This window comes from Montipora foliosa, chromosome 13 (assembly GCF_036669935.1).
Source record: "Montipora foliosa isolate CH-2021 chromosome 13, ASM3666993v2, whole genome shotgun sequence".
In the NCBI taxonomy this organism is placed as follows: Eukaryota; Metazoa; Cnidaria; class Anthozoa; order Scleractinia; family Acroporidae; genus Montipora; species Montipora foliosa.
The window spans coordinates 11,442,387-11,464,886 of NC_090881.1; the positions used below are offsets into that span (position 1 = coordinate 11,442,387).

The window sequence follows — 22,500 nt, forward strand, 5'->3', positions numbered from 1 at the left end:
TTTCTTAATCAGAATTGTAATATTTCATTAGTACTATGTATCTTCTTCAATATTTAATTTGTAAATATTCATATGTATATTCTATTTTTCTTTTTCCAACACTGTAAATTAATGTTTGTGTGAGTTTAAATTAAAATTGATTGAAATTGATTGATTGAGTGACAAATAATTTCAGTCGGCTAACGAAGCATTAGATGCTATGTTGAAGGATCTTGCTCAATTCAGCAGCAAAATCAACTCCATTCTTGTTTAACGTTCAATTTCCATCCGCCGCTGTTTTTTCTCACTCAACTTGTAATTTCATTTTCATTCCTCCGAGGGACACCAAAAAATACTAAGCATTTTTGTGAAAGGCTGTTAATTTGTCGGCTGTCCACTTTTCGAACAATATAATTGCAAAAACATTTATAATAAAAAAAAAACATTGCTTTCGTTTACGTTTTCAAGCTTTTGATCTTGGGGGCGTTGTAAGAGCATACTTGATATGACAACCTGTCAACATTTCCTCCCAAATTTTAAAGTGTGAAGTGAAAATCGAGCAAACCAATCAACTTGCGTTTGTTGATTACTTCAACCGCAATCGCTTCATGCACATAACGAAAGCCGGCTTTTTTTCACTTTTGGATCTATAAAGTGTATTCTCCTTTAGAAATTAATCGGAGGGTTATAAATAAAATAAACCCTTCTCCAGCTTGCTGGTATATCGGAGGATAATCCCCTCGGCTGAAAGATTGTCCTCAAAATTTCACAGTCGCCCTCTAGGCTTCGCTTCTCGGCCAACTGTTCACTTTTCGAACAATCTTTCAGCCTTGGGTATTATCCTCTGATATACCAGCAGCCGCAAGGGGTTTATTAACTAAATAAACGTTGAATGACATAAATATATATTTGAAGTCGGCGAGTTATAGACGAAAGCGTCGGCAATTTGAGCAACTGTCTCTTATAGACACCTGAAAATTTCAGGTGGCTTCAACGTGATTCAAACCCCGGCAATGCACTACCAACTGAGCTTTGGCCATTGGACGGCATAATAATCATAATGATAATAATAATAATAATAATAAACGGCGGAATAATAGTAAGAAGAGAATAATAATAATAATAATAATAATAATAATAATAATAATAATAATGTTGTATGATGATAAGGTGGTTACAGCGGTGGCCCAAGAAATGTTACGGACAGTTTTATATGAAAGTGAAACAATGATTCGTAATGTCATGTCGGGACTGATACAAGGAGAATGGAAATTAGGCTGTGAGAAGATTAAAAGATGAGACTATTAGAATCATGAGAGAATTTTGTTTGTGGTATTTGAAAAAACTACCAAATTATTGTCAGTTCCAGTCCAAAATGCGACAGACAATTTTAACGATTACTTTTATTTTAACAATTAGTCTTTTCATTCGATGTATTTTTCCGTCTTTTTCATGGGCCGAGAGCCCATTGCGTGACCTGCAAATAACTACCTACAAATAAGTGTTTTGCTGCAAATAATATTCATAGCCTATTAATGTTCATTAGTCCTCATGCATATTATATAAGCATGCCTTGATTATTTATAGTTGTCAGTTTTGCCTATCTTTGGTTGGAATCGTTTGATTTATGCCCGAACGTCCGTCCCCAGTGAACGACAGTTTAAGTGTCCAGCCCCTTCAAGGCTCTGTTGAGCAGGCTGCTCCGCCAACCACGTCTTCGAAAAGAGAAAAGGCAACTGGGTCGAGTGTGTCGAACGACTCGACGGTGACTCTTGAGGTATTCAGCTACAATGTTTTGGTTTTGAATTCTAACCGCGGTTTGTCGGTTATTTCTTGTTGCCCAACGTTATATTTCCTCGGTTATGTTTTTCCTGTTACTCGGGAGCCGGTTATTGTTTTTTTTTTTAGACTTCGAGATGGGAGCACATGGTCGGTAATCTATTAAGTTGGGCTCGCCAGGATACGGTTCTTTTAATATTAGGCGATAATCGGTTGTTTTATATTATGTTTTGCTGTTGCACTCGTTTGTTTTCTTTTCTTTGTTTGTTTCTTATGAATTTGGGTTGCTATATATCTGAAAGCTGTTTTGTTTTTTGTTTTGCCAGTTGAGGACCGAAGAAATTATTTACGCTGTTTGCACCTATTGTCTCTTGCTTGTCCCTTGAGAGGGACGTGGGTGGTGAGGCTTTGGTCAAGGTCCCTTGTGGTTTAACAGTGGTGTTTGGTTTTGTTTGTTTGGTCGCATAGTTGTGCGAACCGTTTGAGCAATGCGTCGAGGACCTCTGCTCTGTGCCACGAGGTGGTGTAAAACAAAAAAACATAAAAGAAATCGGTCGGGCACCGATTGACCAGTGTGTCGAGGACGTCTGCTCTGTGCCATGTGGTGGCGAAAAAAAATAATAAAAAAGGGGGGGGGGGGAAAGGAAAAATCGGTCGAGTACCGAGTGACCAAATTCATTACCAATGAAGATTACACCGAATCTTCGCAGAAGTTCCCTCGGCATGTTAGACACAGCTAGCGCGTGGCCCACGTTAATTTCTTTTCCTTTTCACCACAAGGTCAACATAAGTAAGTTTTAATTTTCTTCGTCGCCTTCCATTCTTACGCCACCTCGTAGGACAAAGCGACAAAGAATAAAATCCAAGACTTGTTGCACAAACGGTCCCCGACCGAATATTTTTTTTCCCCTTTCACGCCACCTCGTGGCCCAGGGCGAAATTTTCCGACGCACTGCTCTATCGGTCCTACAACATGGAGAAAGGTTATATTTTGAAGTATGTGACCTGACATTCTTGGAAAGCAGCTCTAATGTGAAGTACGGATTGCATTTAAAAACATTATGCAGTTATTTGGCATTTCTTTCCTTGTTTGGTTCCGGCCACAACGGTCGGTGCCCTAGAGTGAGAATTAGATGAGGGGAAGGAAAAAATTGATGCGTCGGCAATCGAGTCTGCTTTGTCCACTCTCCAGATGGTGATTGCGAGTCCAGCGGCTCTTTTGACCCATATGCTGCGATCGCTGCCCTTGATCAAGTGGTCAATGTCACGAAGGAAAGGAAGGATGAAAGAGCGTCGCGTTATGAAATAATGCTAAGGTAGTGCCATCCGTTGTTGAACAACCCGTGCCTTCAGCAGGTATTAATAAAGCTGGTGGTGTCTAAGGAAGAGGCCGAGGTGGCAAAGGTTTTTGCTAAGAAAACCAAACGGTCCGTCCCAGTAAATCAAGGTTTGTTCACTGGACGGACGCGAAAGGCTCCATACCAGAGGCGTGGCACCAATTGCAGTCCTAGATAACCTCCGAAGAGCAAGTGCTGGGTGTGTGGTAAGGTGGGACATATCCCGCGCCTTTGCCCGGACGAGCGTTAAAAATTGTGTAATCAGCGAAAGTGATTTGTCTTGAAATGGAATTCTGGATTGTCTTTGCTTTTTGGAATTGACAATAATAAAATGTAAAGGCACCGTATTAAGCATGTGTCGCCTTCTTTTTGCAAGTCTGTGATCTCGAGTTTGGGAGAATGACCCCACAAGCGTTTTGCCCATAGGCGTTTTGCCCCGATTACTCGGGCTACGGTGGTCACTTTCTCCGAACTCGGGTTTGGAGTCTCTGTTTTCGGTACATCTTTCTGATTCTTTTTTTTGGTGCTTCGTTTTAGCCTAAACCAAAACGTCACAAGGGAGATACGATGACTTTTATGCCCTTAGAAACGGAGGAAAGAAGCAGGCATAGATAAATACGATGGGTATCACCGGAGGGTAAACTGAGTTTGGAGAAGATGACATCAGAGGACGCTTGTTTAACCCACTTTCATTGATTGTTACGGGAGAAACTCTTAACCTGCGGTATCTGTCTTTTCGCGATCCAGACTCCTTTCAATCTGGTCAACTTCGCACCCGAATTGGACTCTGGGAAAGAAATTTGGACAGGAACGAACCTGCAAAGGATGTCCTTTATTTATTAAAACTTCACAATAATTACTTACAAGATTAAGCATGCTAAAAGAACGCGCTGAGGGACTAACTGGGAACACCGTACACAGCAATCAAATAGAATTGAACTCAAATCAACTCAAGTTTTAAGGAGAGGGGGAAATCTCAGAGACCCGCAGAAAACCCCTCGTAGCAGAGTACAGAACCAACAGACTCACCCCGCATGAGGTGTAGAGTATCGAAACCAGGTGACATAAGGACAGAAAATCTTTTTAACACTTTAAAAAATAAAGAGATTTTTTGTCGCGTTTACAGAACACGGAAAAGGTCAATCTGAATTTTGCATTTCTTCAAAAATCAAAGAAAATTGTTTGATGTTTTCTCATTTTTTTCCACAATTATCAACAGATGTCAAGTAACTTCTCAAAAGAAAGACACAAGATGGAAGAAAAGAACCTTTAGGATTTCATAACAAGGAGCTGCAAGGTGATGTTAACCAAGTATCATTGGTATGTAAATCTGCTTCACAATTTCAATGAAATGTCAGTCAGACAAGTGTTGAGAATGAAGAATATTATTAGCTTAAGAGGTGTGATCTTGTTATACCACCAACGTCTCATCACTACCAACAAAGAACTCTCTGGTACTATAGTTGGGAGAATGAACGTATGGATGCTGGGAGTGAAAGGTTTGAACCTCTCAAATAAAGGCAGCGGAAAAAAGAAAAAACAACCACAACAACAACAACAACTCATCAAATTAAAAATGACGGCTCCTTGACGATTGGAAAAAGAAAATAATAGATAACGATTTTGGTTTTTCTATCAAAAGCTTGTCTGTTTATTTATTATTATTATTATTATTATTATTATTATTATCATTATCATTATCATTATCATTATCATTATCATTATCATTATCATTATCATTATTAATTTATTTTTTATTTTTATTTTATTATTATTGTTATTATTATTTTTTGCAACGGAATATGATGTTTTCACAACTACAGGTATACCAATAGCCATGTCCGAGTGGCTACATGCGTCAGCTTCAACGCGTGTCCTGGTGCACAACCATTCAAATGGAAATGAGTTGCGTATTCTTATGCAAATCAAACTCATTTCCCTTACAATAGTTGAGCACCAAGACTCATTTCGAAACCGAGACAAACAGCAACTCGGAAATGGCCCATTAAGTTCCACTAACCCCCCCCCCCCCCCTAAACTTCCAACAACTTTTCATCCTTTATAATCTTGTTCATTTGTATCTAACTGTCCTTTCAGACTAAATCATTTTGTCGCAGTCATGGAAGCCTGGTGCTAATCAACTATTGACCAACTTCGCCATACCCGCTGCGAATCATTTTTTAGTGCCACGGAATTTTCTCTTTCGCGAAGTTTTCTTTCAAATATTAGCTTAGATCGTCGTCTTGTTATAGAATTTCATTAGCTTTTAGTGTCAACCAGTACTTAGTATTAATTAAGGTCATATTGTAAGTAAGCTTATTTTTGCCTTAGGCCAAGTTCAAATGTCGAACTTTTCATGTACGGAACTTAAATCCCAGTTTGGGTCGACCCAAATAGTAAAGTTCACAGGGTTGATTCAGACGTCGAACGTATCACTAATCACGATGTACAATGCTTACCAGTCCGCTTTCTTGAAAGAGAGGAATTGTGGGAGGCAATAATAAATTATAAAAATTCATGCATTTTATTCGGCACATGAGAAGATCGACGTTTGAATGGAAGTCGCCCCACAGTCGATTTTCCCATGTAGGCCACTCCAACTTAATTCTTGCGTCAACCCAAATTAGATGTGTCGAACTCAGTATTGATTCAAACGTCGATCTTTTCATGTACTTTATTGAATAAATTAGGTTCGTTACATTTGAGTATATGAAAAGTTGGACGTTTGAACTGGGCCTTAGTGTTCATTCTGTGTAGTTTATAAAAAAAAAATAAATAGTGTCTCTAATAATTCCTTTCTTCTTTTTACCATTTCGTTTATTGTTTTGTCGTAGTAACTACAATTGTTAATTTTCGTTATTCTAGTGAAGACCTATATATAGCTTTCATAACCAAGTCATCACATATTGTGTTGAGGTCAATGCTTGGTTTCACTGTGTCATTCACAATGTAACTTGATTGTGAATAGTGTTTCAATCATATGAGCAGTATTCCACCGAGTAATTAATAGGTTCTTGGGAAATACCTGGTGGCAAAAAAAGCTTAATTAAGCTTGTCAAAACATGTCACGAGTGTCAATTTGTGTGCAAGTATACATGTTATAGCATAAGTAACCTTCGGAAACGACCGATGGCTGGTTGGTTGAAGTTAGCAACGAAAGAGAAGAGAATGAACAAAATGATATAATATGTAGATTTAGCCTAGCCTAAAAGTGGAGCTCCCTGGTTATTTATTCTTACTGCCTGTAGGGTTTATGAAAATAAAAGGTTTCGAATTGTCCGCGTTTTGATGTTTCCGGTTGCTGCTTTAATAATTAAATCATTTTCTTTGCTTTCTTCTATGGAAATATTCATTGCCTAACAGTAACTAGTGAATTCCACGTTAAATTGTACGCTAAAAACCGATATCGCATGAATCACAAAGCGATGAGTGCGACATCGGTTTTTCCAGTGAAATGTACTTTGCAATTCACCAGTTTGGCAATAAATTTTTCTTGAACCGCATGAGTTTTAAAAGAAAACAAGCACACCCTCAGCGAGCGAATGTAAAAGGAAAAAAACATTTTAGAGTCAACTGTCAATAGCCAGCGAATAGGAATCACGCTAAAATTAGAAGCCATAAAAACAACTTTGTCAGATCAAGGTCAAAGAAGAGTTTTACTGATGTACTTGATTCCACTTTATCCCTGAAAACAAGATCATTCACATTTTGATGTATTTCATTGAAACACGCCAGGTTGACTTGATACAAGAATCGGCAAAATACAGCAATGCAACCAAGAAACGAGGAACTTCAAACACGATCTGCTCCAACACTTAAATAACGTTTGGGTGCTTTAAACAATCTCCTGAAAACACAAGCTGGTGAGATTTCCCTCTAATTTTACGAGAACTCATTACGAATACGTGTTTATAACATAAGGGCAAAATTTTCTTTTCACTGCCGAGGCACAACGAAAACCAGTTGGGCAAACGGATTAAAAAATACTCAAGTTGTTCGATCGCGCGCATTTTAGAGGAAAACAAACAAACAAACAAACAAACAAATCAACTTTTCCTTTATGTCCACAGAGTACAGATGATTGTTTTTTTACTTCCAGTTGACAATAAAAATTCAATTTTCAATCCTGAACAAAGGAAGAACCGATTCAAACACTTTACATTACGCATCCGTAAAAATAACAAGCGATTTATTGCCCAAGGAAAGAATTTGTGGAGTAACTTCTTCCGCTTAGTATGCGCTGTTACTGGTATTCTGTTTTGTCGTTGTCATTCTCTTTCGCTCTCCATTCTTTTATGTTCTAGACATAGGTCCTCCAGGCATCATGTAGCCTTACCAGAGCTTCTTAAGATATGCCAAAAAATTGCAATACAGAGAAAAAAGCAGCTCTAAGCAAATTAAAAACAAACCCTTACCTTTCAGTTTACATCCCGCTAATGCTTCACTTAAATAACTGCGTAGCCACCAGTGTGGACCACAGCTATCATGATATGTGGAACTGGATTGAAACCAGCTAAAAATGCCGTTTCGTTGATGTAGTATGGCGGTGTAGCCGCATCGAGCCACATAAAGCGCGCAAAAAGATGTGCCTCGCTTATGTTCGTGAGTTAACCTGGGTTGAACCTGCAATCTAATCGAAAACCAGTGTCTGGTCAGCGGTTAATTAAAAAAAAAAGCTGACCTCGGTGAGCTTTAAGCTTTAGCCCGCGATGTGGTCAAGTGATACTGGTCAGCGGATACCTTATTTTGACAGGTGTCAATTGATCAAAAGATGGATGTCCAATATCACATTGGCATACATAGAGGGGTGGACGTACGGACCTACGTTCGTGTGTACGGACGCTTGATGACGTCATGGCTATAAAACCAAGATTTCTCGCATCGATGGGTTACCATATTTTCTTAACAATGGTGCTCCAAGCGTGCGCGATCGGCGGGCGGATATGAAATCAAGTAAGGCTATGATCCTTGCAGAATTTCTTAGCAACGATCCTCACAGCATCAAAGACTCCAAGGACATTGGGCTTTCGGTCACATATTCTAGATTGAGTTTCACGGTGGTTTCAAGACTTCTGTAATGGCCCTGTGGTAGACGAAAACGTTTTTTCTTTTTTCAGCCACAGTTCGATGAAACGTTGCGTACTGAAGAAAACCGTGATTTATATATACAAAAACTATATTACTGAGAGATGCCGCCGAATCGAAATGCACCAATCGTCTCTCAATTCAGTGAAAAAAAAAAAGAGTGATAAACCAAACATTGTTATTGGTCAATGAGCAAAAGAGGTCAGAGATAGCCAATTAAATGTAAGCCCCGAATGGCGCAATTTGTGCGTGATACACGTGCGTTGCTTCTGCTTTATATACATCATGAATTTTTTCATGTATATTATTAATAAGTAATCACATGATTTTTCTTGGCAATTTGGAATAAATGAGCACTAGTTATCTGTTTGGAAAGACTACGAATTACACTCGGCCTACGGGCTCGTGCAATTTTGTTCGCCTTTGAAAAGCTTTACTCTTGCTTATTATTCCAACTTGCACTCGAAATCATGCGATTACCTATACAAACAGCATGTAATTTTAGAAGCGTTGGAACTAGACTAAGCGTTAGAGTATTCATTGCAAGCGTAAAAGTGAGTTACCAGCTGGACTTTAAAATCGTTGAATCATGGGATAGATCTCGAGATAGACCAAAAGTTATTTGTTTAAATAAATGAGGGAAGTTCGTCAGTAAATATCATTGTTGATATTTTGTGCTCATGAGAATAAAATTAAGATTCATGATAACAACAATAATAATGCATAGAGGTTCCCCAACAAATTCTGTGGCACAGATTCACAGCCACCTTTAAAATTTTCCATTATGAAGGTGGCTCACTATAAATTCACCCCAGAGAAATCCTTTTTTTCATCTTAGCCTGTTAATCACTTTCCTTCGGAGCGCGCGCTCCGCTTTAAACCAAATCTGAGTGGTCCACACTGGGACAATGATTACACCGCGTGATTGATCCTGTTCTGTCTTCTGTAAAACCCTGTTGATTATAGGTGGGGGAAGCATAAAAATTGTGCTCCGTCCAGCTGATAGAGAAAGCATCAATTGCAAAAGCTTGGGGATCTGGTTTCCATGAGACAAAGGGTCTCAACTGGAAATTCAGTCTTGAGGCAAAAATATCTATGGAAGGTATACCCCAGAATGCAGATACCCTTTTAAAAATTGCTGGATCAAGTTTCCAATCTGTGTCATGGAAGGCGTGCCTCGACTCATTATCAGCTAAAACATTAAGTTTTCCTGAGATGTGTGTTGCAGTAATCCATAAATTCCTTTCGATACACCACAACCACAACTTCCTGGTTAGTTCATTGCATTGAATAGTTCTACCACCCGTGATGTCAATATATGAAATTGCGGTTGTATTGTCTATCATTGCTTTGATATGACAGTCTCTCAGACTAGAACAGAAAGTTTGAACTGTGAGAAAACAAGCCAAAATCTCAAGATAATTAATGTGGTTGGTCTGTTCTTCCTCTGAAAAAAGACCCCCAGTGGAGACATCATTCCGTGCACCACCCCAGCCAGACAAAGCTGCATCAGAATAAATAGTGACACTAAGACTACCATGAGATACCAGATTGACAGTGATGTGTGTGTGTGTAATCCACCACTGCAGGTCAGAGTTGGATGTCTCTGAAAGGGTCATCAGCGCATTGAAATCGCCTTTGCTAGCTCTCAAGGCCATAACTTTGTCGAGTTCTAACTGCCTATTAAAAAGTGGTCCAAGCATGACACCAGGAAAACTAGCCACCATTAAACCGACTAGTTCTGCAACTTCCCTAACTGAGGGTGATTGCTTTGCAAAGACTGTTGTGGCTTTTGTGACTAACTTTGTAGCTTTCTCGGGTGTCAGAGCAACAGTCAAGGTGACGGAATTCAAAACAAATCCTAGAAAGTTGATAACCTCTTTTGGTTTAAAAACAGATTTCTCATGGTTCAAAATGAAACCAAGATCTGTGAAAAGCTTGGTGGTGACAGCAACATTAGTGCTACAGTCTGAAAAAAGTGCCTCCCTGAAGATAGGAGTCATCAATGTAGCCCACATTTTCAAATCCTTGGGAACGCAGCGTTGCATAAATTGTTTTAAGGATTTTTGTAAATATTCTAGGTGCACAACGTAAACCATTTGGAAGGCAGGTAAATTGAAAAAGCTGATGTTTCCAAATCTCAAGTATTTCCTGTGATTTTTGTTGACTGAGACCGAATAATAGGCATCCTTTAAATCAATGAACGCCATGAAACAGTTTGGGGTCATAAGAGTGATGGCATTCCTAAGATTCTCCATTTTAAAATGGTGATATTCTACCGACTCATTCAGTTGTTTGAGGTTCAGAATAAGCCGATAGGAGCCATCTTTCTTCGGACGTATGAAAATGTTGCAAATGTACTCTCCATTTGAGTGTGTGGCTCTCTCAATGACCCCCCTCTCAAGAAAACAGGCAATCTGCTCATCAATAATCTTATCTCCAATGGATTAAATTTGTACTGGTTTGGTACAAAATGTTGAGAGAGTTTTGTAATAACGTCAATTGTGACCCCTCTAATAGCATCAAGGATCCTTTGATCTGAAGTGATGGTGTGCCATTTGTGAACATAATTTTTCAATCTACCTGCCATGCATGGAATAGATGGAGAAAAAGGGAGGCTCACCTGGCTTCCCAATTGAGCTACTTTGTGTGCTCTGCTTGAGCTGCTTTGTTGACGGTCCGGATAAGCACATGGTTTGCTAGTAGCAGAAGTTCTCGGCAACGTGGCCTTTTGTTTTGAACTGCTCCCTGAAGAAACCCGTGGTTTGGGCGCAGTTTTCTCGCTCTGCGGCTTGCCCAGTGGGTCAAGCGACTCTGCAGAGAGTAAATCCTCCGAAACTTCCAGACGGCATGCGTCCTCGTCGATGTGGTTCGGCATTGTGAACTGTTAATCCAGAAAACACTGGGAAAAACCTTGGTTTACGAGAGCCTCGTAAAAAACAAGGTCAGTTCTTGTGCTTTTTAAGCGTCGATGAAAGAAAAAATCCGACTTTTTCTGATATTTTGAAGAGATAAATTCGAATACGTTTTCTCTCGAAGTGGGAAATGGACGTGCATTGACTTCTGGGATTGGATAATGCAATCTCATGGGATCCCTACACTGAGAATGATGGGATAGAATCATCTTTTTGTGCTGTATTATCTCACTCAAGAGAATGCCTTCGTGAACGTTGTTGATCTGTCTTTTCACAGTGGCGTGTTTATGCTTATCACTGTTTGTGTTGATCCAAAGTAACGTATAGATCGTTACACTGCACTCCAGTCTTTGGTGTTAAATGTTTATCACTGTTTTAGTATATACTAAAACAGCTAATCACCTCATTGTTGGTGGCTAGTAGTGGATATCCATAGCTAGCCACTTATATATATTTGTCAATTTCTTGGGCTTTCCGGGGCCGGGAAACACCTGGATTCGCCTCTTTTGTCGTTCAGTCACAAATCGCGCAATTGTAAAGTGCATGAGCAAAGTCAACCAAAGCGCACAAGTGGCATTGTTGTAATTTGTATGGCGTATGCGGGAAGTTAAAGCCACCGTTCATTCGTGACATTTAGAGAAAACGACGTCGTTGAAAAAAAAACAGGAAAACTCGTTTTTATCAAACGTATTGATAAAGGTCGAATCACCGCCGTGAACGATTTGGAAACCTTACGTTTCGAGCTTTAGCTCTTCGTCAGAACAAAAACAGGAATTGTGGGTGTTGTTGGTTTTTATGCGGGTGTGGAGGAGCTTTGCCATTGGTGGAAATATGGTAACATTCCTTGATTCCATGAGGATAGAGTGTACCTAGTTGAAAGATTAATTTTTATTCCAGATTTTTGCGGCTTTCTGCGTTCCCGTGGTGTAATTAAGGATAGGCCGCAAATTGTCATGTTGTGGTGGGAGTGATTAGGAAGATTGAAATGGCGCGCAACTGGTTTTGATGCATCATTTTTTATCTACATCTCGAAGGTGTTCGCAAAAGCGGTCCGCCAATCTTTTCGCTGTTGTAGGTCTTCTTACGTAGTGTCCAGGTTATTTAGTAGATGGCATTTTCGGAGATGCATGTAAATTAGTCAGTGATTTTAACGAATTCGGTACTGAGACCATAGCCATGTTAGAAATAAAATGGCAAGTTTTGCATCATGTGCGTGTACATTTAAAAGTTACCGGTTGGTTGTTACACTTAAATGCGCTCCTAACTAGAATGTTGCCTATGTTTTTGTCGCGTTTGAATGAAATAAGTGGTGTTAGAGGAAATATAGGTATGTAAAAAAAAAATGTCATTCTCAAAAACTTCAAGATTAACCGCAATGATCCAGAAATTAATCATATATTTCCTCTGACACCACTTATTTTAGTACTGTTTTAGTACTCTCCCACCGACGCAGTACTATAGCTTATATAGAAACCAGAAATGTGTCGTTGAAAGTAAACATATGGTGTGTAATACGCTCAACCACACACAAATGCAAGCACCGATCGGGGTACACCTGCACTAAAAGATGTCATGCGCTATCGGAACGGATCGGTCTGTGCACTTTACGAGAAATCGCTTTACGAAGCGAACACTTGAGTGAACATAATAAAAAACCATGCTATGTCAATGGAGCTATCAAAGGTAAATATAACAGAGAATCTGCCTAATTCTCATGGTAAATTTAGACGTGATGGTTAAGAATAACAAAAAATTGAACTTTGGAACGTCTGAGAAACAAGAGCAAAAAGGTGAGAGAATTTGCCTACGGACGCTGAATCCAGGAAAACGTAGAATTTTTAACTAAAGTAGTAAATAACACTTATCACGCAATCAGCATGTAATTGATATGGTCAATATTTTTCCCAGTCAAGTTACCGGGGTCTCTACTGGCTCACTGCCGCATAGCTACAATGTTAAGTTGCACTTCCGATCGGATCATTTGGCTGAATCGGTTTAACATTGGACAACGGCTGGACCAACACTCGGGGTCTTAAAATAGCTAAACAGAAAGTCCTACGTTTGTGATTTCATCTGCAAATGAATTGACGGACAAAGGCCATGAACCATAGGCCTCTTTTGTATGCAGTCACCCCTCCCCTGAGAGAAGGGGGGGGGGGGGGCTGGTTGTACCTCGTAGTCGTAGGCCATAAAAGAACTTACGCACTGAAAGACTAGTGTTAGGGTCAGGAGCCAATATTGGGGTTGATTTATCATGAGCGGAATATGCTCTGTGAGAGTTTTTATATCAGATTTTTATGACTCATTTGACATAATTCTTGGCTCCCGCCTTCAAATCGGTTTTTGTTTTGGTAGAATTGTCAAATATGCGACCCCTCAAAACAGTTGCCTAATTTAGTACAGCCTTCAGTTTTGGGCTTCACACCGAGAAGGTATCAAACCCAAATCATTTGCACTATTCGTACTTTTCCTTATTCCAAAAATTCTCATAACAAATTCGATTATGTTACGACGGCACCGTCTTCCTCCTGTCGGAAGTTTGCGTGACCTGTTCTGGATGAAGGCTCGTGTATGTGATACACCCTTGTCTCACCAACAATGCATGCGATGAGTAGAAGAAAAGTTGTGTACGTTTTTCTTCCTTTTTCCTTCCTGTTCATTAGAATTTGGCCTGATTTTACCAGTAAGGAACCATGCGAAAGTCGTTTGCTGGTGTCATTCATTTTGATGGAAAGAGTACTTTGCATATCTCCGGTATTTTTGTGGCAGTGCACTGTAAGTGTAATACACACTATGTCACCGGGTTGTAAAAAGAGCGTCAGAGTGTAAGTCCGTGGTGGCAATAAGCCCGCAGCGCGTGCATAAATTGCGAAAATAAAGGAAGCGTGCTTGATGATCCCTAAATCGGCAAGAATTTGTGAAGGTAATGAATAATAATAAAGCAGCCTCTATTTCCAAAACTTTGGAACTACCTGGTGATAAATAATCTCGTCTAGGAGTGTGAATTTTTGACTTTCCAGTAACAATGGTCAACCTCAAGAGTTGGACTATTGCGATCTTTGTGTTGAATTTGCACATTTGTTGTCGAATGTTATAGCACTTAAAAGACAAAATACTAACTAAAACAGAAACTCAGTGTCTTGCCGTCATTTTGTCACAGATCTAGATGTATCCTTTATCATGCTTCGCTTCGAGAGTTGCTGGTAACACGCAACGTAACTTTATCACAGACGGCTGCTGAAATCAATGTCACTTTCGATTTTGCGATTTCATCGATTTACTTGTCCAGCCAAAAGAACTATAGAAAATTTGAAAGTAGCAAAAACCTCCAAAAGGGTTTTATACTGATGGTAACCTTTTATATTCGCGGCACAAAATTCATGTTGTTCTCATGTCGCATATTTTGTTGCTGTTAACATTTTTTTTTAAATTCTCGATCGACACTTCCTTCTGCTCTTCCTAAAAACTGTGTATCCATATTTATTTATCTTTGCATAAAGGAGGCTAAAAAAATCTGTACCTTCCTTAGTTCGTATTCTTGAACGTTAAAATAGAATTTTCGGTGCCATGTTTCTGCCAAAAGTTCGTATATTTTGAGGTCTCCCATCCAGATACTAACCCCGCCAGATAGGGCCTAACCTTAATGAACTTTTGTCGTGGAAAGCTGTGATAAGCTCAGAGTATACACTTAGACTTGCTGTGAAAAAGAAGTTGAAGGGAACTTCATGTCAGCCTCGAGGTCCATGTTTCTCGATTCTCTTTTATTTCAATCTTTCTTCCTTTCTTTCACATGTCTTCTCACGGGGCTATATTTACCTGAGACATTTACCATGGCACTATAATGATTTACGATACCATTAAAATATCGTATACTATTAGAGCTACATGTCACGCAGCGACAACTTGAATCTTCTGCAAAACAAAACGCAGCTCAGTTGACAATTTCAATGTGTCAAGTTACTGCACTACCACACATACGCAATGCCTGCCTATTTTTTGACATTGTCATCGTCCTAGGAGAGGAACCGCGCACCGGTGGCTCAGTTGGTTGAGCACCGGGCTGCCACGCGGGAGGTCGTGAGTTCGACTCCGGCTGGACAAACATTCAGGGTCTTAAAACAACTGAGGAGAAAGTGCTACCTTTGTAATTGCATCCGCAAATGGTTAGATTTTCAAGTCGTCTTGGGTAAGGACTATAAACCATATTACAAATATCTCCCATGTTTATCAGTTCAATGTGAGACATTTCCGGTGTTGTGGTTTTCCTCTGTGAGTGTATGGGTGGGTGGGTATAGCAGGTCCACATCAGCTGAATACCTGCCAAAACTTCATATATATATATACACCCGTTTTCAAAAACGTTGGAAGTTCAAAGTATATATGATATATATATGTCTTTTGTTTTCTCATCAGAAAGGTGAGACACGAACCATGTGTATTTCACGCTGAAGAAACAATGTGTTTTTCTTCTAACAAAAATAATGTTAAAAATTTGACGAGACAAATTCAAAGGAAAAGCAACTTGTATTTCCTGTACGGAAGCAGTCCTTCTCAATGCAGCTCCATATAGCTTGAATCTTCGCTGGCGTACCATAGAGCGCACTTTGTAGAGAACACAGCGTAGGTCCATAGCGCGCCATTTAAGGATATCAATCTCTCAAAAATAGGAAAGCCATACGGGACCTTGTTAACAAGGGCACAGCTTCTTGTGCTATTGGAATACGTATTAAACGATCCCACAAGCTATTTGAGGGGAATGGAACAGTATTTAATTGATTCAACCGGGAGCTCTTTAATCCTAATTTTTTTAAAGGTTCGTTAATTTATTGTTGGGGTCGTTCATCACGCGAACTAATATTTTACGGGTAGCCATCACAAAGAGGTGTGGTCTGTAAACCCGCCAACAAAACAACCTCCGACCCATCCAAAATGTTTGACTCATTTAAGTCATTTAAGCCCATGTACACGGGGTTCATGCTAGCAAGGCCGAAATCGAGAAGAATTAAAAGCAAAACAATGAGTAAAGTGCTACTCATGCTTCCTCGCTATTGCTTTAGGAGGCTGACAATAACTCGTGGCTTTGTCGAGATGACAAGAAATCGCAAACAATAAGTGTTTTGGGGTAGACTTTCATATACTGGACTAAAATGGCGGAGGACAAAAGAATTATTGTTATTCCGATTAGGCCTTGCTAATTAGCTATTATTATGTTCACGGTGTTCTTTTGTTTTATGGACATTAATTATTTCGGATCCGGTATATGAAAGACCAGAACAAAGTGAATTGCGAAGACAATATTCCCAACAAACATTTATCCAATTATACATTCGTTAGACACCTTTCAAAACTGAAAGATCAAGCCATAAGTAATGAAATATAGCACGTTTTCAACCAACCTCTACAGACATCAATAATAAAATATAGAAAAGTACGACTTCTGATGGACGAACAAAAGAGAGATAATGAGAGATCCTTTGTTTTCATCCATCAAAATGGCGGCGATGACGTCATGTGAAAACCTCCTACATTTTCACTTTCTCCAAAAGTCATTTACGTTCTACTTTTTGATTTTTTTTTTTTTTTTTTTTGGGGGGGGGGGGGGGGGGGCTTTTGCGATGAGATATGTGGCGAACCTGCTCCGTTCTTCAAGGTAATTCGGAAAAGAGCTGACTAGTAATCACCATCTTCATAACCCGAGCAGTTCTTTCAGTTAGGAAAAAATAATAACACTGAGTTTCCCGCGCACAGATGTTAGGACACTTCCTTTCTCATATACCTTATTCTTCTCAATTATTATTAAAAAAACGGGAAGAAAAGATATGGTGGATGCTACAAAGAGGTAAACTGGTGAAATTCAAACAAAGCCTACAAAAGGTTTGACAGCAGCTATTGTTCTTCCCTTTTTTATACATATATATGTATACTTAGCTCTGCTACCACAGCATTGAGCACTTTACGCCAAGGTTGGCTCGACCTCCACATTTATATATATATATATATATATGTAGCTGAAGTTTTTAAAACAAGTTCAAACTTGGCTGCAAAATCCAAAGTGCGACTGACGGTGAGCTTTAAATACCTAGGGGGGGGGGGGGGGGCAAGTCACTAGACCTCTCTATGGGAGGGTGAGGGAAGTAAATGATGACCTATAGGGTCTCAAATACAGTTAAAGATATCCAATGTTAAAACAATATGTTGGATTTATGTGAGATAATTATCTCACATGAATCAGACATCTTGTTTTAGCATTGGATATCTTTAACTGTTTCTCAGACCCTATAGGCCATTTACTTTCCTCACCCTCCCATAGAGAGGTCTAGTGACTTGTTTTGGCTATGGACTAACACCTCATACTTGTTAGACTTGCATGCAACAAGCCATGACGCAGCCCCCCCTAGGAATTTAAAGCTCACCGTCAGTGCAACTGCTGCCAAAGGCAGCAGTTGCACTTTGCATTTTGCAGCCAAGTTTGACCTTGTTTTCAAAACTTCAGCTATATATCTCACATAAATCCAACAACTTGTTTTGTCAATGGATATATCTTTAACTGAAATCAATTGTCTTACATAAAATCAAAAAATTATTAAACAATGCTCATCTTTCTGTTGCCTATGCTGCGAAATTTTACTTCCAAACACTGCCGTTATTTGTCAAACCAAAGTGCTGGCATTTCCTCAAATCATCTAGCTGATCTTATGAAAACCGGGTGCTTCCCACGTATCTTAAATTTGTCTTTAAATTAGACTAGAATAGCTGGGACGGTTATATTTTGTCAGTAACTAGACTCTAACCTTTCCATTGACAACATCTTTTAAGTTAAGAAGTCAGTGTCATTGCCATTTGGCAACTTGTGAATTGGACCTGGAAATTAAAAAAAAATGTATATGTGTGAGAAAAAGGCTAATATCATCAGCCATTAAGGCAGTTTAGGCCATTAAGATGTCTGCTATATTTCGAACTAATCTTTTAAACATCACTAAGGTGACTTCAGAAGAAGTAATATTTCATATCCCATTGAAGCCTTATTGCCTTACCCAATACGTGGAGATTTGCTTCCCTAGCCCTCCCATAGAGAGTTCTAGTGACTTGTTTTGGCTATGGACTAACACCTCACACTTGTTAGACTTGCATGCGACAAGCCATGACGCAGCCCCCCCTAGGAATTTAAAGCTCACCGTCATTGCAACTGCTGCCAAAGGCAGCAGTTGCACTTTGGATTTTCCGGCCAAGTTTGACCTTGTTTTCAAAACTTCAGCTATATATCTCACATAAATCAGACATCTTATTTTAGCATTGGATATCTTTAACTGTTTCTCAGACCCTATAGGTCATCATTTACTTTCCTCACCCTCCCATAGAGAGTTCTAGTGACTTGTTTTGGCTATGGACTAACACCTCATACTTGTTAGACTTGCATGCGACAAGCCATGACGCAGCCCCCCTTAGGAATTTAAAGCTCACCGTCAGTGCCTAACTGTTGCCTCGAGTACAGAATAGGATATCAGAAAGACCCTGGACGTATACACCATAAAGAGACCTTGCAGTGCCGCGAAGAAAATCTCAAAGGGAGCTATTGAACACTTCTCTCATCTCAAACCAGTTGCAAACAAACTGCATCTATCTGGTGGAACAATAGATCTTCTAATTGGTACAGATTTCGTCGATGCCTTTGTCGGCATTCATACCTCGTCTGGGGAGCCAGGAGAGCTGATTCCCCCTTTCCGTCATCTGAGTTTCCAGATTTCTTTTCGTCTTTGGAGCGGCTCCAAAGCAACAATGTTTAATTACAAGATACAAGCTAGCCTCTAAAATGTACAGCTAAACACTCAACTGTAAAAAGTTCAGCCCGTCTAATAAACATGAACATAAAAATAGCATCCTTTTCTTTTTTTTATATATTATTTAAACATATTATCTGGCAAAGTTGAGCCTGTGGGTTACAGTGCTCATCGAGAGGGATCAACTCGAGAAAATTGTTTTTCGATGTGCCTCGACAGTGACAAGAAAATTTTGTACTTATGTTCTACACATGCAATCGCAATGAGTTCTCGTAAAAAGTAAGGAGAAATATCACCATCTTGTATTTTCAGAAGTTTGTTTAGAGCACGTACAGGTAATTTGTTTGAAGTTTGTCCTTTCTAGCCGATTCTGGTTCTAAGACAAGCTGGCGTGTTTCAATGAAGTACATCAAAATGTAAATGATCTCGTTTTCAGGGATAAAATGGAATAAATAAAGTACGATCTGTCACATCACGAGCTATAGTACGTCTGTGATTTTTAATTTTAGCGTGATTCCTATTCGCTTGTATTTGACAGTGGACTTCGCTTCTTTCCTTTTCCGTTCGCTTGCTGAGGATTTGCTTGTTTTTCGTTTAAAACTCTTGCGATTCGAGAAAAATTAATTGCCTAACTGGTGAATTCGACAATAAATTTCGTTGGAAAAACCGATATCACGCTCATCCCTTCGTGATTCATGCGATCAGTCGGTTTTTCAGGTGAAACTAACCGTGGAATTCACTAGTTAGACAGAGAAGAAAATGACATAATTAAGAAATATCCGGGAAAACCAAAAGGCGGACAGTTCCAAAGCATTTTATTTTCACTAATCCTACAGCCAGTAAGAATAAACAAGCCGGGAGCTCCGCTTTTAGGCTTGGCTAAATCTTCAAGTGTTCAGCATTGCGGTCAGGCGTTTGCGGTAATAGATTACAGTTAGTATCACCTACAATCATAATCTCCTAATCACCTCCATCAAACTTTAGCAGGCAGGATTCAAATTTATCAAAGATTTCAACCTAAGAGTCTGGAGGTCTATACCAGGTTGTCAGCAAGAATGGCCTGGACTTGGGCTTTTTAATTTTAACCGTCAAAATTTCTAAATCTTCGTGAGAGGAGAGGTCTTGTCTGTTTACGTAATTCAACGGTTGTCTAATGTACAAAGCTACTCTACCACCATTTCTATTCCTATCGCGGCGAAGTATATCGTATCCTTCAATGTCTGCCTGGCTATCGGGAACTGTTTTATCTAATTTTGTTTCGTTCAATCCAAGTATGTCAATTGTTTTACTGTTTTATCTTCCATGAAAACATGCAACCTGTCATGATGGCAAGTTAGGCTACAGATATTAAGAAAAGCAATTTTAAATCTTCTCATTTTTGGTAAAGTAGGGAATTTAGGGCTTAAGTTAGATGAATGTAAGATGCTATCCCTTACACAATTCGTACTAAGATCATCATCCTGATTTAATGACTTGTCATTCTTCTTACTTCGTTCAAGTAATTGTTCCACATCGTGATACGGCTCGATGGTTTGCGAAGTGATCCTGCCGAAAACCCGCTGCTGCCTTTGCCAATTCTTGACCAGAGGGATGTAAATTAGCTCGTCTCAGGTATCTACAAAGGTTACTCCCAAGGACTTTACTCGCTCTACTGTTGAGATGCAGATTCGATTTATTGAGGTGATGAGCCATTACATTCTTGTTAACAATGAAAAATACGTTGGTTTGCTCGCAAATTGATAAGGTCGTATCGTCAGCATAAATGACCAGCTTTTTTAAAAGCGAGGAAAGTTAACCCTGTGACCATATCATTGTCCATATTAAAGAGCAGTTTCCGTAGAATGATTCTCACGAAAGGCTGATTGACTGTTTAGCAGCAGCATGTTATGCATCTCATAACCGGTCATGCCTGGGAAAGAAAATTATAACTTCCTGTTGTCCTAATTGAGATGCTGCATGGTGAGGATACTATGAAAACGTTTGGAGAATTTCCCTTGACTGGCGCGGACTGAAAGTGGTTCCCTATTAAATAACTAATATTCTTTTCATTCTCGCCAGACTTTTCATCGTCTTTCGTGCTACCACGCTTCTCACGCGAACATCGTTTACCACAGTTATAACGCATTTTGCTCTGTGATCTACGTTTGACTTTAATATCACAAACAATTGACCAGATTTTAGCTTTTCTAACTGCTCGACTGCTGACTAGCTGCAGCATGCTACGCATCTCATAAAGCGTCACGCCTGGAAAAGAAAATTATAACTTCCTGTTTTCCTAATTGATCTCGTGACTTTTCTCAGACCATCGTGAGTGTAAGAGACTCTCTGCCGAGTCTGAAAATAATGCATTCGATGTGCGAAAATAATTTCGGTCCTCTTCTCGAGGACCAATGAAGCAGTATTCTCGATAGAACAAACGCTACATTCACCATTTTGGAGCGGTTAAAATGACCGTAAAGTGTTTTGTAGGTGTTTTAGAATTCATATGTTGCGCATTTTTCATCCCTGTTCTCTACATCTATAAGCGGCTACGTCTCTCGCTCTCGTATTTTTCACTTAAGTATGACAAATAAATGAAAGAAACCCAGTGTAAATCTCAACTTCATCCGTTTAACTCTTGTGGCTAAACGGTGAGTTATTTTACTTCGATTCTTCGAAAATTTACTCGAAGATAACACTTATTGGAACGTCTAATCTTGGGACAAAGTCACTTATTCAGACGGTCATGTACAATAGGGATACAAACCCCTCTGGCTCCTACAAACATAACTCATCTCAGAAAGTGCATGAGTTTAGTGTGAAAGTTAATATTCGCGCATTCGTGCACTTTATGTGGGTTGTCAAATATTCATTACAATTAGCATGAATTCAAGGAGCATCAGTTATCTTAAACTCCAAAAAACGTTTTATTGTGACTTTCTACAAAACCAGGATTCTATGCCAAGTTTAAAGTAATAACACGCTCAATGAGTGAACATCATATCGGTCCCCTTCATTAAGACACAAATAAATAGTGAGTTAATTGACATGTACAGAGTGGATAAAAGGCCTTTAACTCAGTCGAGATGAATTTGAATCAAAACTCATTTTCGGTTGGAACACAATTCTGACCTGGAATCCAGGATCAATTACGGAGTATTCCCGGTAGAACAATTCTGAAAATTCAAACGCTACATTCACGATTTTGGAGCGATTAAAATCACCCTAAAGTGTCTTATCGGTGTTTGAGCGTTCACATTTTGTTTTATCACCGTTTTCTACATGTATAATTAAAAAAGGGCCCGTTAGTCTCTTTGGTACCTTTTACTTACGTATTGCAAATGAATGAAGGAAGCCCAGCATAAATCCTGAACTTTATTCTTTATATGAATAATTACTTGCTCTCCGCGAAAAGAGGCTTCATGGAAATCACATGCACAAAAACAATCGAATGTGACGCTACAGAGACGTCACATGTGAATTCTTTCGGTAGAAGCTGCAGAAGCTCTCGGATGGTTCAGTAGTCAAGGATTGCAAGTACATCTCAGTTCTCAAGTTTTGTGTTGGTGAACAGTTTTATCACTTTTTGTTTATTTCAAGAATGGCATAGTACTTGTAAGTATCTTTTAGTCGTTAATACTTTAGAGA

At 39.3% G+C, this 22,500-nt stretch overlaps 1 protein-coding gene and 1 long non-coding RNA gene across 4 annotated transcripts; one reads left to right on the forward strand and one right to left on the reverse strand.

The window, feature by feature from the left end:
* The first annotated feature begins 2,410 nt into the window (after nt 1–2,410).
* LOC137984030 (uncharacterized) lies at nt 2,411–6,372 on the forward strand. Of its 3 annotated transcripts, none has more exons than XR_011119069.1 (3): nt 2,411–3,306; nt 4,315–4,415; nt 5,193–6,372. It is a non-coding gene; the product is annotated as an uncharacterized lncRNA (long non-coding RNA). The 3 variants fall into 3 exon arrangements; XR_011119070.1 differs by having other exon boundaries at nt 2,411–3,301; XR_011119068.1 differs by lacking the exon at nt 2,411–3,306 and adding an exon at nt 3,317–4,154.
* A 2,683-nt stretch (nt 6,373–9,055) lies between these two features.
* Nucleotides 9,056–10,438, reverse strand: LOC137981694 (uncharacterized). The gene has a single exon (XM_068828761.1). It carries the CDS (start codon nt 10,436–10,438, stop codon nt 9,056–9,058), a length of 1,383 nt encoding a protein of 460 aa, XP_068684862.1.
* Between the last annotated feature and the right edge of the window lie 12,062 nt (nt 10,439–22,500).